This window comes from Fringilla coelebs (assembly GCF_963513975.1).
Source record: "Fringilla coelebs genome assembly, chromosome: 13".
Taxonomy (NCBI): Eukaryota; Metazoa; Chordata; class Aves; order Passeriformes; family Fringillidae; genus Fringilla; species Fringilla coelebs.
The window spans coordinates 13,932,183-13,949,802 of record NC_140039.1 but is presented as its reverse complement, the minus strand read 5'-3'; the positions used below and the strand labels follow the sequence as shown (position 1 = coordinate 13,949,802).

The following is a 17,620-nucleotide window of genomic DNA, read 5'->3' as shown; positions in this document are numbered from 1 at the left end:
AACTTTGGGTCAGTTTACCTTCCACTGTGTTAAAGATGATTTTTAAGCATTTTTAAAGAATGAGAAGGTCTTCATTGATTAAAAATAAGGACTGATATAAAATTACTAGTTCTACTTGGAATATAAGAAAAGGCAGCCCTGAGTACTTGATGCAGAAAGAGAATGTTTTCCAAGACAGTGTCAATATTAATATTATTTTGGTGTTAATTCTTTTGCAGTAGCATTCTGATGCAATTGATGCACATTTCTACTCAGAAAAGTACTTTATAATAGTATTCACATATTTAAAAATATGGCTGGAGTGTCATTATAGGATTTTTTGCATGTCAAATCCTACATAAAGTTGTTTGTTTGTTTTTCAGCATAGCTTGCAAGTGTCTTTACTGATTGAGAAGCTAAAATTATTTTCTGCCTATGAAAGCTGGAAAAATGTTCAGAAACCACTATCAGGTAAAAAAATTCTAATTTTTACCCATTTTCATTTCATCTCTGAGAGAGCTCAATTAAAATAGCTTATCCTGAGATGCAAAAAGTCCAGCTACAGGAGTGTTTTGGAGTGTTTCATAATTCAGTATTTTTGAAGAAGTGTTATGAAGTAGTCAGTAGCTGTCAAGTCTAGAAAGGGCACAACATGAGTTTGCCAATGGCTTTTGTTCTTTACCCTTGTGGGCAAGGGAAGGCACATCTGCTTCCATGCAATCATGGAAGGAGTCCCAGCTCCTAAGGTGTAGTCAGAAAAGGGGAGTTGTTTATTCCCTTGGTCCAGCACAAGCATGTGACAACAGCAATCACATTATTTGGAGCCTCATTATCCCTTTTACTCCTTCCTGGCCTCTCTTTCCACCTCTGCCCTCCCTTTCTCTGCACCAGTCCCATCCCAATGGAACAGCCCACTCCAGCTACATAGCAGAACAGCCCACCTCTTCTGGTCCCAGGTGTTCTACTTCTGTACCCAAAATTGATATTTCTGATGCTGTTCCCTAGGCTATCTCAGCTGTTCATGGAATTTCTGATGCCTAGCTGCCCCTGGCTTTGCAGGATGTGCTCCCAAAGGATGCTCCATACTCCCCTCCAGTAGATTGTGGAGTTTGGCAGTTTCTTGCGTACCTTCACTGGGGCCCCTCATGAGACCTAACAATCCTCCACAGCACCAAGTAACTTTTGTCAGCAAAAGTAGCATCACTGTTTGTTTGACATTTTCTCATGTCATGTCTAGTATTTTTCCATGTCCTGTTCAGTTTAACCTCAAATCAGGGCCAACTCAAGGGCTGTGCTATTAACAAAATGTATTTGTAAAGATGGAAGAAAAAGCCACTTGTTTAAGATTTGCTGCAAGCACATACAGCTTGGCAGTTAAAAATCTTTTAACTTTTTTGAGAGCTTGATCCTGTAGTCCTTAAATGAATCAGGTAACTTGGAAATTGATAGTATACCATATTAAAAAAATTCATCCATTGTAAGTTTAAAAAATATTTTGAGCGCAGTTTATGGAATGCCATTTTGAATTTCCTTAGAGTTTACTAAGTCCAGTCACTGGATCAACCATGTGGCTGGAGCTGCCAGGTGTGTGTGGGCAGAGAAAAATACCTAATTCATATACAGTGCAGAGTTGATGTTCTCTGAAAAACTAATCTGAGGAGCATTTCTTTTGCTTGCCCCTCTTGCTCATTCTGACTTGCAGGCAATTGCTTGGGCAGCTGAGCATAAAGAGAATTGGGGAGTGCAGGCAACTAGAAATGAGAAGGGAATGGTAGAGTTGTAATGATTGATTAGGTCAACCATGCTGCTGAAAAATGCTTAGCAAACTGTAGGCTCAGTGCATCAGATGTCACAAAAAATGTGACATCAAATGGCAAAAATCTAGAAGCGAGTAATTCCCTAAGCAGAGGTGATGAAGCTAATCTCCCCAAGAGCCTGTGTTTGGGTTCCTTGATGTGCAGTAGGGCACATGCTCTGTGTCAGGAGTTTTCACCTGACAGGGACATCCATAATAATCTTTTTCCAGTAGTAATTCTCTGCTCCCTCATGAAGGCTGTAGCCCTTACCCTTTTCATGGTGATACTGCCTGGAACAGATCCACTCCCAGGCTGCTTAAGTTGGCCCAGAAAAGTTAGTGTGTTTTTGTTTTGTCAAATCAGGTTGAAATTTGGTAACTAGTAGAAAAGTTGCTGCAAAATATGTAGGGAGAGCCATTCACATATGTAGACAAATGGTGTAAACTTCATTCCCTTTGGAAATCAGACAAACATCCAATCTGCAACACCTTTTATTTTTTAGCAGCATGTTTTAAAATTCACTTCATTTGGCAAATTGAAGAAATAAATCTTATCCAAGTATAGATTAGTCATCTCTTGCATGGTTTTTGAATGTCTACAATACTTTTGCTTTTTAGAGAATGACATAATAAATAAAATAATTTTAAAATACTCCATGGTATTCCTTCAATTTTATCTTCTAATCCTCTAGTAAAGCCAAATATTGACTATATGAATTAATATGTTATAGTAGTGTAGAAGTTATTATTGATATTCTGCTGTCTGACTGATCAGTAATACTGACTGTGCTAACAACATGATACAGAGGGATTACTACGTTCTCATCTTGACCCTTGATAATTTAGTGCTGAGCATTTGACTGGCTGATGTATCCTCAAACCATTTCACCATAGGGAGGCCGGTTTGTTGAAATATTCAGTGCTCAAGGCAAGAACCCAGGAGCAAAATGGAAGATTTTTGGCAACCCATCAGCTATATCAAAAGTAAGTTTTTTAAGAAATCTATAAAACCTAGAGTATAAACCAGAAAAATGTGAATGAAGCTTAAAATTAGAAGGTAATGAGGGCTTTGACCTGACAGTGGAGTTGTCACTTGCAGTTCTATCATTTTGGCAGACTAAATGACTACTTAAATTACTTCTGTATGCCTGCTTGCAGACTGAGTTGGTCACAGTGTAATTTTACAGTTTAAATATTTAGAAAGTAATTTTGGCACTCTGGTAACCAATGAATCGAGCTTTGCTCGCTGAATCGTGAATCCTGTTTGTCAGCAATATTTGTTCATAAAACACACAAGTAAAGGACATATTTGTGTGGATTATATTTTTGCCATCAAATGTGAGCCAGTCATACTTGCAGTGCCATCTGCATTTTCTGATATGTTACTAGCATGGTTGGTTGACAGGAGGAGAATTCTATCAGGATGCTTATGTTTGTTGTTTCTTTCTGTAGGAATACGACAAAGAGCTAAAAGGCTTTGTTTTTGTACTTCAAGGAAACAGTCTAATCAACAAAATGAAGCTACCAAAGGAAACCAAACAAACTTGTGAGTATCAAAGAATTAAATATCTGTGATGCTGTTCTGATTATTGCATCAATCTTATATTGGAATGCTAAACATTATTCTCCCTTAGTTCAGACATAATTCAGCATGGAAAAGTTTTTTAACTTTTTAGCAGGTCAATTACAAATAAGTACAACTTACAGAAATGCCATATTAGAGTGAGTGCTGTAGGGAAGATCTAACATGTTCTGGTGTTGCCAAGGTCACTTTGATCCTGCTACAGACCAATGTCTGATAAATAACCTCTGATTCTGTTCAGCACTTCATAATGTCAGTAATTCTACTGGCATTAATGAATGTAAACTAGGTTCTTGTCCCCTTTCTTAGTTTACTTTTTAAAGAATTTTTGGTTTTGTATCAAATAAGTGCTAGCAGTAAAAGAAATTTATACCCAAATTTCCTCTGTGTTTATGTAATCAGTGTTTAAGGTATTGTGGAGTGTTTTCCCAGGATGTCTGTTGCACCACAATAATCCAGAATCCAAGCAGTCTGCAATACAGACTTCTGCCATACAGAAGTCATCATATGCCTTAAACTCCATGACAGGGTGCTGTACCTTATAAGGCTTGTAGGAGTGAATTGAGCAGTGAATTAACTGCTTGCTTTTGAAGAAAATTTGAGATAGTGATTTTAAACAATGGAATGGGAATCTTCCAGTGTACTTCTAATGTAGGGTATTCAGTAAGACATAATTTTTTTCCAATAAACACCAAAAAAAAAAAAAATTCTTTGGGCTGGTGACTCTGTAAGGCCTTTAAGTTTAGTCTGATTTTCATAAAAGAAATTGGCTGTTATCTTCATTAAAATAAATATTAAGGCAATGTATATTTTTGAGAAACCAAACTAATTTATTTTCAATGGTACAATAAGCTAATATAGCAAACAGTAAACAATTAAAAGAAAAACAGTTGCTAACTCTTGCTAAATAGTAAAATGAGGATTAAGGATTTATTGTGTGGGTAATCACTGCTAAAAATAGTTTGGTTTTAAATTTACTTTAGTTAATGCTGCAACACTGCAGTCAGGTTTCCATCTGTTACTATTCTGTTTCCTTCTGTTTTGGTCTCTTCCTCTCTTGAGGTGTATGTACCTCAAGTATTTCATTAATCAAGTATATGGTCTCCCAGTTGCACTGGAACTTTGTATACTCTTCCAAAATAAAAGCTACTATATATGCAAATCTAATCTGAAGTTTTAAGGTGTCGTTTGGCCCTCAAAAGAAGAAAGTTCTGATGTGTCATACTTGAGAGGAGGAGCCAGTGTTGCTGTTCAGGCTTGTGAAGTCAATGAAAAGCAGCCTGTGTCATCCCTTATGGAATATCTAAGAAAACAACATATGGTTCAATTCAAACAGCTTTGTACTGTTTTCCCTTGATAGGGAGCTACCTGATTTTTTTTTTTGTTTGCTCCTTCAGTCAAACTCCTTTGTTGTTGTTCTAAAAATCAGAAGCCTCCACTGAGAGGCATTGTCATGATCTGAATTGCATTCTTACCCAAGAGTTTTGTTGAAGTTGCTTAGCAAGGTGTATATTGTCACCAACATGAGTGCAAGTTTAACATCACTATAAGATAATCTTGATAGGACAGTATAAGTTCATTTTATAATTCTTATGGGATATTTATTGTCTTCATGCTCTTGGAGCACAAAAATTGTAAGATAAAAAAAAAAAGGTTTCTTTTGCTTTCATGAGAATTCCACCAAAGCCACAGATGGGACTTTTAAAACAATACTTTTATTGCAGTTTGAATTGGATTTCTTCAGGTTTTTCTCGTGTTCATATGTTGTGTGAACCTTGGGAAATAGTGTTGCAGGAGCATAGCATATGGTACAAAATCAAAATGCTGGGTAGTGAAATGCATGCACACAGCACTTTTTTTTTTCTCCTGTTTCTAGTGGGACTGGTGCAGCAATATCTGACACTTCAGATTTTTGTGCCATTGGGAAAAGACTTCTCCACTGAGTTACTGTAAGATGCATAACATTTCTTTGAATACATGAAGTGAATTCTTGATTGAGGTTGTTAATTGTGGTGGCATATTTTGCATTAAAGCATGGTGACTTGTCAAGTCAATAAAAAGTAATTAAGCTAATGAGATCATTATTTCTTAGATGTTTTAAATACTGACATTCCTTTGAAGACAGAACAAACTCCAAAAAACCCTGAATGAAGATGATGAAAAATCCGAAGAAATGGAGCTCAAATTTGTCATACATATGAAAATACTGGTGCATGAGGACTGCCTGAAAATTCATGAGAGATTTATTCATAAATCATAAGAGAGGGCCCTTTGGTCCAGGGCAAAAAGAAATACATATTCTAATAAGTGGGGAGAAAAACACAACCAAACAAATGCTAAAAAGCTAGAAAAACAAATGGAGTGCTGGTTTGGTATCATTTGTTCCACACTGTGAAGAAAGAGCAATACAGCAGAAACAGACATTTTATTAGTTAGGTGTGAAATGATTTAATAGAGTTTTAAACTTGGGCAGTTGTCAGGCTTTGGACAACATTTCTCCCTTAGTGACACCATCTGTTTATACTATATATAAACAGCACAACTCACTCAGCTTTGTAGCCCATAGAGTATCTGAGATTGGACAAAGAAAAGAAATATTAGGCCATTAGAGGCCCTGCAAGCAAAGATGAGTTGAATGATATCAATTAAATTAGCAATTAAATTGTATAAAGTGAAAGAAGGATTTTATTTTTGTTTGACTTTCTGTAAGTTTGCATTTAAAGGGACAAAGGAACAAAACAAACAGGATATGTCATGCAGCACACAGAGACCAAACACCAAGTACCGACTCAAATACCAAGATTTGTTTCTCATGTTCATTCTGTAGGCAGGAGCAGAGATTTAATGACAGGTGCAGGAATTCAGATTTTTTTTATAGTGTCATCTTCAGTTTGATTCTTTTGGGTATTTGCCACCTGCTTAACAAGAACATCTTTTCTGCTTCTGCTAATTTTATTTTTCTTATTGCTTGCTTTTTTTGATAAAAACATTTTCTATAACCTCTCCCACCCTTATTTACCTTTTCTCTTTCCAGCTTATTTTTAGACTTTACATTTTTTTCATCTTTTCTTTCTACTTCCTGTTCCCATCTTTACTATGTCCCTCTTATAAAAGCAAATATGTGTTCTTATTATATTCTTAGGTACTTTTATAGATTTAAGTACATGTATTTTGTATTTGCTATATATAATTTTTATGTAACATATACTATATTGCTATATAATGCATATAATATAAACTATATTAACTATATTTGCTATATAATGCATATAATATAAACTATATTAACTATAATTTCCCTGGAGCTCCAGTTACTTTGAAGGAAGGTGTTCATGTCTTAAAAGTACAATATCAGTTGTTCCCCACTTAGTGCAACTGTTTGAAAAAGTTAATAAAAGTTCTTTTAAAATAGTTTTAATACTGAGTTTTGTATTTGAAATCAACTTACTTGTACCCATAAAGTCCTTCAAGACTTGCAGAACAGACATTGCATTATTTTATCCTAGCATACTTAAAATAATCCAGTAAATAATAAAGACAAGTCCTTCTTGCTATGTGACTGCTGTTTAGTTCCCTTCTTTTCAGATATTTTGAAAGAAATCTCATGCTTGTTTGCAGAGTGTTGATGGTGTTGTTGCTTCCTGAAGTTTAATGTTCAAAGATGGTCTCTTACACAACCTGACTACTTAGTGCTGAATCTTTGAGCAGCTTCAAGTGAAAATTGATAGCATGCCAAGCTATGAAATTTACTTTATGTAAAAATCACTGACAAGTTTTGTAATAGCTAGGCATGAAGCTTTATGTTGCATTGCTTGCTCTCCCATTCTGCAGAGAGATGGAAATAGGAATTTCGTTTGAGCCTCATCTTTTGCATTCTGTTCAGTGATTGATTTGGTCAGCAAACAAGAATTTCTTCACGACCATCCATCACTGCTGGCATCAGCAGAGCTAAACTTTCTAACTTGCTGCTGTCAACCATCATTTGAGATTCCTGCCATAAATACTGAAATGTGCAAACCATATATTAGCTGGTTTATCTTTTCTTCAGAGGAAATCTTAATAGAATTTTAGATACTTTTTAATGTGGCATGATTAGATGAATACCACCACATTAACAGTCAATGTATTGATCTGTGTAAAAATGGGTAAAATAGATTGTGGATGAAAAATTTGATGAAGCATAATAAAATCACAACTAAGGTAGAGAGCATGTAATTTATGCAGCTTCTTTGGAGCAAATAATAGCAAAGCTATTAGTAATGCTGAACATAGCTGTCTGCTGCAAATGCAGTAGCCAGTTGTTAAATCTTCAGTGTTATGGATTTTGCTACTTTTCTGAAAAAGCAAAGGTAACTCAATGTTTGAAAAAATATTTGCATGTAAAAGAAAGCAGCATCTGGCTTGTGTTGTCAGTTTTGCTTTAATTCCCAATACATGGACATGTGGGTGTTAGTACTTCTGCTTGGCATTTTGACAAGGACTCAAACAGTTATTCTTAAAGAACTGTAATGCCAGTCATGGTCGTACTTTGTTTCTGATATGATTTTTCTCAATGTTTGGTATCTCATTAAATTAGCACATCTTGTAATGGAAGGTTTTACAGCAAATGAGTAGAACAGTTGATGTGAGGAAACAGACCTTGAAATTGTACCATAGCATACAAAAAAAAAAAAATCAACAAAACAAAAACAAAACAAAAAGAGCAGACTGCTCTGGTGTAAGAGCAATGATGAGATGCTCAATTCCTGGTTCTGTACTGAAACATTTTGTGGTCTTGTTTGAGTCCCTGTGTATTGTTCAATCTTTTTTCCCCAGTTTAGGCATGGTGCTTACTCATCCATCCATTGCTGCAGCTCTGAAGTCACACTGCCTCTCTCACTGATGCGCAATTCATGCTGCTTCAAACTTGTTTAAATCTTAGCATGGTAAACAGCTGTAAAACACATGTGGCACAACTTGTAGCTGGGGAGGTCTGAGTTCTCTAACTTAAGAGATCCCCTCAGCCCTGCCATGAAAACCTGCAGAGCAGCATGCCCATTGTCAGTGAGAGCTGCTGCTGCCCCCAAGCCCAGACGTTGTGCTCGGTATTAATGTGCCGCGGGGCTTTGCTGTGCTGCCACTTCCTAGAATCACTCGGTACCCCATGGACCATCTTTGCAGCCAGAATGTGCTCAGGATTCACATGATTGCTCATTCACTCCAATGGTACCTATGTCTTTTAATTTCTTAATTCTTCCTGGTGTTCCAGCCTCAGCCTTTCAACCTTTGTTCAGCTGGCAAAGCACTTACCAGCCGGTTTGTTCAGTTACTATCCCACTGTTCATAGTCAAACTAACTTTGCTTGCCACTAGCCTTAGCCAGCTCCAGAAGGCATCAGCTCTTGTTATATTCTGAATTAATGCAAACTCTGTGAGAGTTTCAAACTCTGGAACATACCTAATAAGTTTTCTGTTGAAGCTAGTTATGTATGAAGGAATCTGTAGGGGAAAATGGGTTAAAATCTTTTTATTCCTGAAGTAGTTGTGCTTGCTGATAAGAAATCTTATTGCAAGGCCTGTGAAACAGTACAGTGGAATATATATTTATAATTTTCCTGTTTTCAAACAGTTGTTTCTATAAATATAAGCTTATTACTTTGAGATTTTTAATAACCACAACATAATAGGTTTTACAAGCATACCTAATTTATTCATAGATACCATAACAGTTTGAATTTATGTGAATTAGATGCTATCATAATCAGTCATCATTTTAGCTTTGCTGACAGAGATATCATAAATTATTCATGTTAACCTAAACACCCAGCATGTTTTCAGATACAGAACAATATGAATCTTGGTTAGTCTTGCAAAACTTGGACCAAACTCTTAAAATTCAAAGCAGGACATAGATACTAATTCTATCATGTACATCTAAAATTATTGGAAGATTTTAGATAGAGAATGAAGGTAAACTTTATTGAATAGATTTATCTGAGAGATTATTTGAAATTCTGGTATTCATGAGAAATGTTCCTTGATTTTTTTGTGTAGCAGGAGTGAAATACAGAAATATTCTTAGAAGTACTAGGGTATGTTAAATTTCATCATTTACAAAGGAGATTTTAACTCATATATTTGAAAGTAAAAAAATTTTAATACCTCTCCTAGTCATCACATCTTCTGGAACTTTAGATGGAAGCACTAATAAATACTAAAGTACTAATTATTTATATTTTGGTTGGGAGAGGTCAGGATTCACCATTTCTTCATAACTGCTCATATTTCAAAAGATTTTCATTCTAACAACCAGATTTGATGATTCTTTGCCAGTTGTGTTACTCTCTCTTTATGGATACTGGGTAAGGCACTTTGTGGGTTTTTTTTTTTTGTTCTCCAGAAAAGAACACTATCAACAGGAAATTCCAGTATACAGTACAACTTGTTCTCTGGGTCTGGGTGACATATCAGTCTTCCAGATCTCTTTTTTTGTAGGGATTTGATGATTTTCAATGTAACTACTTCTGTTTTTATGAGGGCAGGATACATTGCTCTGGATTGCAGATCAGGCAGCCACTTCAGTAATGTAGTATCTCCTACAAGACCAATTTACTAGTAGCATATAAAATAAAAATAAAATGTATGTGAAGTCCAGGGTGCCTGTGAATAAGCAAATTTGAGAATCTGAAAGCATGGCAAATCAGCTGACAATTGGTATTACTTTGTTTTCTGTCTTTAAAATGGAGTTGATGATGATGATGCCACCACGTAATGTTTAGGAAGCACAGGCCTTTTATAGAGAAAATGGCACTACAATTGTTAAGTACTAATGTACTAATAGTGAAGCATTAGCAGAGAATTCTCTCTGGATTTTGACCAGGATACAAAGAGATTTCTGTTAGTTTTAAATTGCATGAGAGCTTAGCAACATCGATGAAATACCTGCTTTCATGTTTGGTAAACTTCCAGGTTCCATCATTTATAAAGAGAAAAACACTTTCATTTGAAGACCAAGTGATCCTGACAAATGAAGCATCACTTCAACAGTTCAGTATTGTTTTTTCCTAAGTTCATTTTTAGCCTTGAATTGAACATTAACAAATGGTTATAAATTATTATCCATACAGAAGCAAAGTGAATAGGCAATCTGAGCAGATGAGTCTATCTGTGCTCTTGGGTAGTTGCTACCATTCACTTACAATCTCACTATAGTTACCATTGTGAGGAAAATAGTCAATCAAATTTGAAGATGTAAAATAAAATTGAAAATTGAATTGGAAGGTAATTTTACTTTCAAATGGCTTGCAAATGTAGATGTTATGTGTGAAATGAATGCAGTTAATGACCATAGCTGGAAGAGTTATGCACCTGCTGATCACAGGAATATTATTATAAATGAGGTTGATTTTCTTGTTGACCACCTCATTTTTCTCAACGTGGTCTCATTACTTTTCTATCACATCTGACCCTTAGATATAAATACTCAAGCACAGACATAATAAAAATACATTAACTCCCATATAGATTTTTTTAATTCATCTTTGAAAATCAAGATGTGTGCTGCAGATGCTTCTTGCTATTGTAGGTTTAACATAAGTTCTGCTTTTGAATAGCAGGAAAAAAGTTGTGTGTCACCAAAAGTTCTCTGGACTCATTTTGTAACTGAGAGATATGATGTTCTAGCTCCCATTGTCTGAATTTTTTCAGAAAAGAGTTTCTCCAAACCCTTTCTTTATTTTTATTTTCCAATAAGCAATGTAACTGAAAAGTCTGAAAGTTACACTAACTCTTACATAATTATCTTTCTTCTCCTAGGAAATAAATTATTTTATATAATTTTAAGGCCAACTTCTTTTTTAAAATTTGCCTGCTTGAATGTTTCACCTACACTTGTGGAATATAAGTATTTTTATTATTTTAAATGTATTTACAGAAATAAATTACACTTCTTTAGGATGGATTATATCTGTGCATCTCAGGTTTGCTCCTTCCTTATGGCACATCTATTGTCATAAAAAGTCTTACTTTAGACTTATATGACAGAGTCTGACATAAATGTGTGTCTTTTGATCTAAACAAATGTTTTCAGTGTTACATTCTGAAATGTAACTGAGTTGTAAATTTACCAATGGCCCTTCTATAACCAAGGTTCTTTCTTTTTTTTTCATGAGGGAGAGAGATAAACCTATTCATATAAGAAATAAATAATAAATTTTAAACATATTGAACTGATAGTATAGAGTGAACTTAGGTTTTATTGCCAGTTGTTTGGAGATATGCATGACTTAATTCTAGGCTCCTACTGCTCTGTTATAGCCTCATTTAAAGCAACATTTTCTGTTGAGAATTGTGCAATTTGAGGTTCAGCAGGAATAGTATTTTTGTTTCTCAGTACTCAGGTTGTTGCAGCTGCCTGGTTTCTCAGTACAATTGCTCAGCTCTAAATGCAGCCAGGAAATCCAGAGAGCTTCAAGCAACCATTCCTCCACTGCTTTGGACTTTGATGCACCGAATTTTAGCACTTCTGAACACCCAAATTTAGAGTGAAGAGATTCTGGAAACTAGATTCAGAGGTTTTTCACCAAAGGCTATATGAGAAGTAAAGTGATGGCTGGAACTATGCCTTAATCAAAGGCTTAGCTGTGTGGCCCATTTGTTGGTGATCTTCATGGAATTATTTCACATCTTGCTTAACCCTCTTCAAAAGTAAGATCGAGCCCAGGTGCCAGCACAGTAAGACACTTGGAGGTGTTCTGATGAAATCACTTTTCAAGAACTTGATATAATTTGTCTGTTCATAAAAAAATATGTGCAGCTGATTCTGGAATCTCTCATGTCAAACAATACCAACAGTGAGGATATAATCGTTTTTTCTTGGCACAGTAGTGGAATTTCTGCTTTTCAAGTGTATGTGATTTATAAAAGGAAGTGCCAGTCTTTAAAAATGAAACAGATAGTAGAGTCTTCAACTTTGTTTTTGTTTGCCCACCCATGTTATGAGGATGAATAGATTAAAGGTCAGGTTATCTGCAAGGGTGAGGAAAGAATCAGCAAGTTCTGGAAAGCTGGTGAACAGTTTGCTTTGGGTGATGGTCTCACTGACTATGGAGGAACGAGAAGGTGGTTATGTATTTTTATTGCCTGTACTGGTACTTACATACTTGCAGTATATTTTGTACTATCCTTGCTTAAACTTTCAAATTGGCAAAAATAAGTAAAGAAATAACTAAAGTATGTCATTTGCCCCAGAGTTAATGTCCTCCTAAGTTGACCTAAGGAAACCTAGGAATGTTTTGTGGTGTTCTTCTGCAAATTTATAATTTCATTATTTAAGCTACGGATAGTCCTTAGCTGATGAAAAAGTGTTTTCAGTAATAAATAATTTAAAAAAAAAAGTCTACAGGACAGTCTTACTATTTTAAAGTAAAACCCAGCATTTGAATGATTATGAGTAATTACTTTTAGCAACACTAAGTAGTGACAAAAAGTTGTTTTTTATAAGTATTTGTCATCTTCTCAGAGGGGCTGCTAATTACAGAGGAATACCCATCTGTTAGAAATAGGCTTGTTCAAAATAATAGGTAAATTAATCATTGTTTCCCCACAGATTAAGCATATCCTCCCAGATTGCAGCCTTTAAAGTAATATCTGTGCTCTGGAGTGTTAAGGGAGGACTGTTGGGGAATGTCAAGGTTGTGCTGCTGTTGTGGTTTCAGCCCAGGAAGCAGCTGAGCCACAGTGGCCCCTCTCCCTCCTGGGGAAGAGAATACACAAGGGTAAAAGTGCAAAACCTTGTACACTGAGATAAAGACAGTTTAATGGGGGGAGCAAAAGCTGCACATGCAAGCAAAATCTAAACAAGGCATTAGCTCCTTTCCATGGGCCTGAAAATGTTCAGCCATCTCCAGGAGCTCAGGGCTGCGTGGGAAAACAAGGTAGCTCTGAGGAGCTTCCCCCATTCCTTCTCCTTCCCCACAGTTCTTTCTGCTGAGCGTGGTACTGTGTTGTCTGAAACATCCCCTGGGTCAGCAGGCATCTCCTGTCCTGACTGTGTCCCCTCCCAGCTCCTCATACATCCCCAGCCTCCTAGCTGGTGAAATGGTGTGAGGAGCAGAAAAGGCTTTGGCTCTGTGTAAGCAGTGCCCAGGAGCATTGAAAACATTCCTGAGTTACCAACACTGCTTCCAGCACAAACCCAAAGCACAGAACTCTCCAAGCTACCCTGAAGAACTTCAGCTGGGTCCCAGCCTAAACCTGTACAGCTGCTAACAAGACTTGAAGGAAACAGAATATAAAAATTACCCTCTTTCTCAGTTTAAAGGATTTTTTTTTTTTTTGTAACCATGGCTGTGGTCTGAATTTATTAGATATGTTGAAATTCAGTGTCCTTGGTATCATTGTGAGATGACCTGAATAGTTAGCAATAAACTTCTGCATTATAATTCACCTTTGAAGATAAGTCCTTGTGAAGTAAAACAGATAGACAATGTATTGTGTTTACCTTTAAGCTGAAAAAAATCTATATGCAGTGACAGAGGCATTTTTAGGAAAAGAAAGCAAATAATGTTTTTCTAGTTAGCAGTCCCCAAGATAAGACAAGCTTAAGGGGCCAAATACTTGTGATTATTAAAGGCTACTGGTTCTTAGTTCATACAAATTGAATTCTTTCATACTCTGAAGGGCTGTGGAAATCTAGCAAAGAGTGTAGACTGTTGAAATTAAATTAGCATGTAAAGTGATTTTATATATGCAGGGATATAGCCACAAAGTTTGAATTGGAGAAAGAAATCTCATTACCCATCTTGTAAAGGAATTTTTAAATTCCATATTTGTTGTCACTGACATAAAGGTTCTGCACATGAACGGGTTTTTTGTGATTTCCCAAAGATACTGGATTATTGAATTGACAAAGATCTGTTCCATTCTCTCCTGACTTTTCTTTTATAGGATAACTGATTTTGACAATATTAAAAGAAGATTGTATTTGTCAACAGTCCACAAGGAGTTGTCTGTAACCCCTCTGCATGCCAAAATTCCTCTGTTTATGATCAAGCGCAAAATAGTAGGTACCTTGGGAATGTCACCTCGACTGAGGTTGAAAATCTGAAATATTTTGTGTATATTATGAACTTTTTTTAATTATTGCTTGTTTAGAACTCAGCTCCTACTGATTGAAGATACTTGTGCATGTCCCCTTTACCAGATGGCAGCAGAACCACTTAGTGCTGCACCTCTTCCGTCCTTCTTCTTATATTAGGAATTCATTCTCATTTTACAAAATTACCGCTGTTTGTGATGTTTCTTCACCTCTCCTGTTGATCCAGCCTCTATAAAATTCTCTGTGTCCCTGATATTTTTTCTTGATAGTGCTTCTGCTCACATGTCCCTTCTCCTGTAGTGACCTTTGATGACATTCACTGCAGGTAGACTGGAGCTGATGGCTGCTTTCACATTCTTTAGGTTCTTCCAAATTCTGGCATATATAGAACAATATATGTGTCAAACTGATGAGAACAAAACAAAAACCATTTTCTTCTCCTCCTTCCCTTCTCCCAGCCACAACATATGGTAATAGCTGACAGGATACAAAGCCTGATGGTTACCATATAACCATGTAAAGATTGGAGTCTCAAAAACTGCTTTAGAAAATAAAGAGAATAGTTAGATTTCAAATATTTAAAATAAGAGAACTAGATAACAGTATGCTAAGCAGTTGTGAATTTAAGGCTAGACTTGGGAGAGAATATTTTACAAAAAAACCTCTGAATTTATAGCTTTTTTGGAGATAGGTTAAGTGAAAGCAACTGTGGTAACTTAAAATTGAGAAGTTTCCTGCTTTGTGGGAAGAAGTAGTTGGATTTTTTTTTTAATGAATATGTATCAGATCATACCCCTGAAGTTGCTGTTAGTTCAAAATCCAGTGAAATTACATTATTTTTCTTCAGTGTAATTTCAGTTAGTTGGTGTCAAACTAGTACAGGTATTTCAGGATTAACGTGTGCATTAATGTACACCAAGTTAAACTCAAGCAGAAGATGAAATTCAGTTATGAATTTTAATTTAGATAATAAAGTAGGAATCAGATCTATCTAGATGCTCTGATCATTTATAATGACAAAATATTTTAATAACCTTAATGCTTGACCAACCTTAAAGAGTAGATCTATATTCCTTAGCGTATCTGAGTACATATCTGTCTCCCTTAAATGCTTATCTGCCTTTTTATCATTGCTTTTGCTTAAAGGAGGGAGCATGCTGCTTTCAGTGATCAGATAGATCTTTTACATTATTCTGATAGTTCAACCTACTGTATACACAAGCTGATTGTTATTATCAGCATGAGGGGTTGTGAATCAGGTTATATAATAAGTTGTTTGTTCCATCAGCAGAACAGTTTGCATTTTCACATGCTAGCTTTCTGTATTGTATTCCTACAAATTATTCTATGTTTCAACCTCATCACTAAAAGTGTCAGTTATAATTAAATACGGATTTTTTCAGTCCCTTGCTTGGTACCTTCAAATCAAGTATTACTTTACTTCCAAAATTTCAGATTTAAGACCTGTATGCTCCTAAATTTTTTCTCAAAAATATTTCTATTTGTGGATTAGAAGCTAATATTTCTACCTTGGCTTTTTAAAGAAATTAGGCATGTGCAATCATTATGTTTTTACTTTTCTTTTCCCTTAAAATTTAAACCATTGATCAGCTAAATTTTACACATTAGTAATCATATAAAATGTATTACTGTTCTGCAAATTAAATGAAAATTGCTGCATTTCTACTCAAGGCCATCTGGTTTATTTGTATAGAAGGTGTGTTAGCCTCAGCTCATGGGTTTTACTAAAGAGTATTGTTTCTCTTTTCTAGTGGTGCAATATGTGTATTGACTTGGTAACGTTTACCTATGAAATATTCAGAGGAGCTCTCTTCCAGTCCTTGGATGAAATTACTATTTCAGCCAACTGTAAGCTAAGAAAGGTCTTCACTTTAAAATTCAAGCCTCAAGTTACAGCTGAGGAAGATGGTGTGTTTTAATTACTGTCTAGTCTTAATCATAACTGTTCATATTATAAAATCAAAAGTTTCTTATTCATCAGATTGGCAATTTGAAGGATTACATGATTTCATAAAAATTAAAGTGGTAGTACAGCATATTAAGTCTGCTAGTGTTGGACTTAGGGCAACTAATTAAATATGTGTGTACTCCTGTGTTTAAAACACTGAATTCCTTAAAAGTATTTTATTGAAAAAATTCTGGCAAGATTTATCAAATAGAGAGCTTGTTTTAATGAGGGTATCTTAGGCTAATAGAAATCTGATTTTGGCCAGGAACAGAATATCTGAGAGGAAAGAGAAGTACTGAAAACAGCAACATTTGCTGTTTGCTTTCTTAATTTTGGATGTTAGCAGCTAATGAAAGATTTCTTTCTGAAATAATGCAGACAAAATTGTAACAAAACATTATATGAAACAGAGCTATGAAACTATAATAAACACCTCAGATCATGTCCAGTTGTCCTAATGTGGCCTTGTTTATTGGGAAAGTAATATTGGTGGTGAGCTGAAAAATGACAGATTTTTTTTGTAATAGATCAGGATGTTGGTCAAGTTTACCAGTCCCCAGACTCACATCATAATCCTGAATCATCATTTTCCAAGGAGAGAACTTCATTCCTCACTGGTATTTGCAGTAATACAGGAGAAATTTCAAAAGCACAGCTGGCGCTTTCTTATTTTAAAGGCACCCCTAGGAATAACTCAGTTTCTATTTCATTCAAATTTTCATTTTGTGGCTTTTAAGGAACATACCTGAAAAATGTTTCGGGTTTCAGAAGGAGGAGTAGTTAACAGGATTGTAAGTGTAGCAAAATATATCTTCCATTTGGAAAAAACCAATAGGGTGAAGTGGGAAAACCTTGTGATCACTCCTCTGATTTTTTGTTGGTAAGACTGGAAAAAATATTAATTAAAAATGTCTACAGAGAGAATATGGTAAATTCTCAGCAGGAAACTGCAGTTCAAGCTCTCACTGGCATTCATTTAATTTAATTCCATTGGTGCATTGTTTTTTCCCTTCCATTCTAAACAGCTTCTGAAATGTGCTTAAATATTCTAAATGAGTTCCAAAATTCTAAAATGCAGCTAACATAATGAGTCAACAGCTTTAATAAACTGTAAGCATACTAAAATATTACACTTTTAATTACTTCATTATCAATTCTATGATTATTACACAGCTGGTGGGCATTAGTACTTTCTGTATGCTTTTGAATTTCCTTATCT

At 35.4% G+C, this 17,620-nt stretch overlaps 1 protein-coding gene across 1 annotated transcript in view; it reads left to right on the top strand.

The window, feature by feature from the left end:
• Positions 1 to 429: 429 nt before the first annotated feature.
• Positions 430 to 17,620, top strand: part of CFAP20DC (CFAP20 domain containing) — a gene marked incomplete at both ends in the record, with an annotated part of 62,594 nt that continues 45,403 nt past the window's right edge. Inside the window, 6 exons of the mRNA XM_084214526.1 lie at positions 430 to 450; positions 2,669 to 2,758; positions 3,227 to 3,320; positions 5,233 to 5,305; positions 14,282 to 14,396; positions 16,205 to 16,361. Of these exons, the coding sequence (XP_084070652.1) occupies positions 430 to 450; positions 2,669 to 2,758; positions 3,227 to 3,320; positions 5,233 to 5,305; positions 14,282 to 14,396; positions 16,205 to 16,361 (550 nt within the window). The remainder of the gene's footprint in view (positions 451 to 2,668; positions 2,759 to 3,226; positions 3,321 to 5,232; positions 5,306 to 14,281; positions 14,397 to 16,204; positions 16,362 to 17,620) is intronic.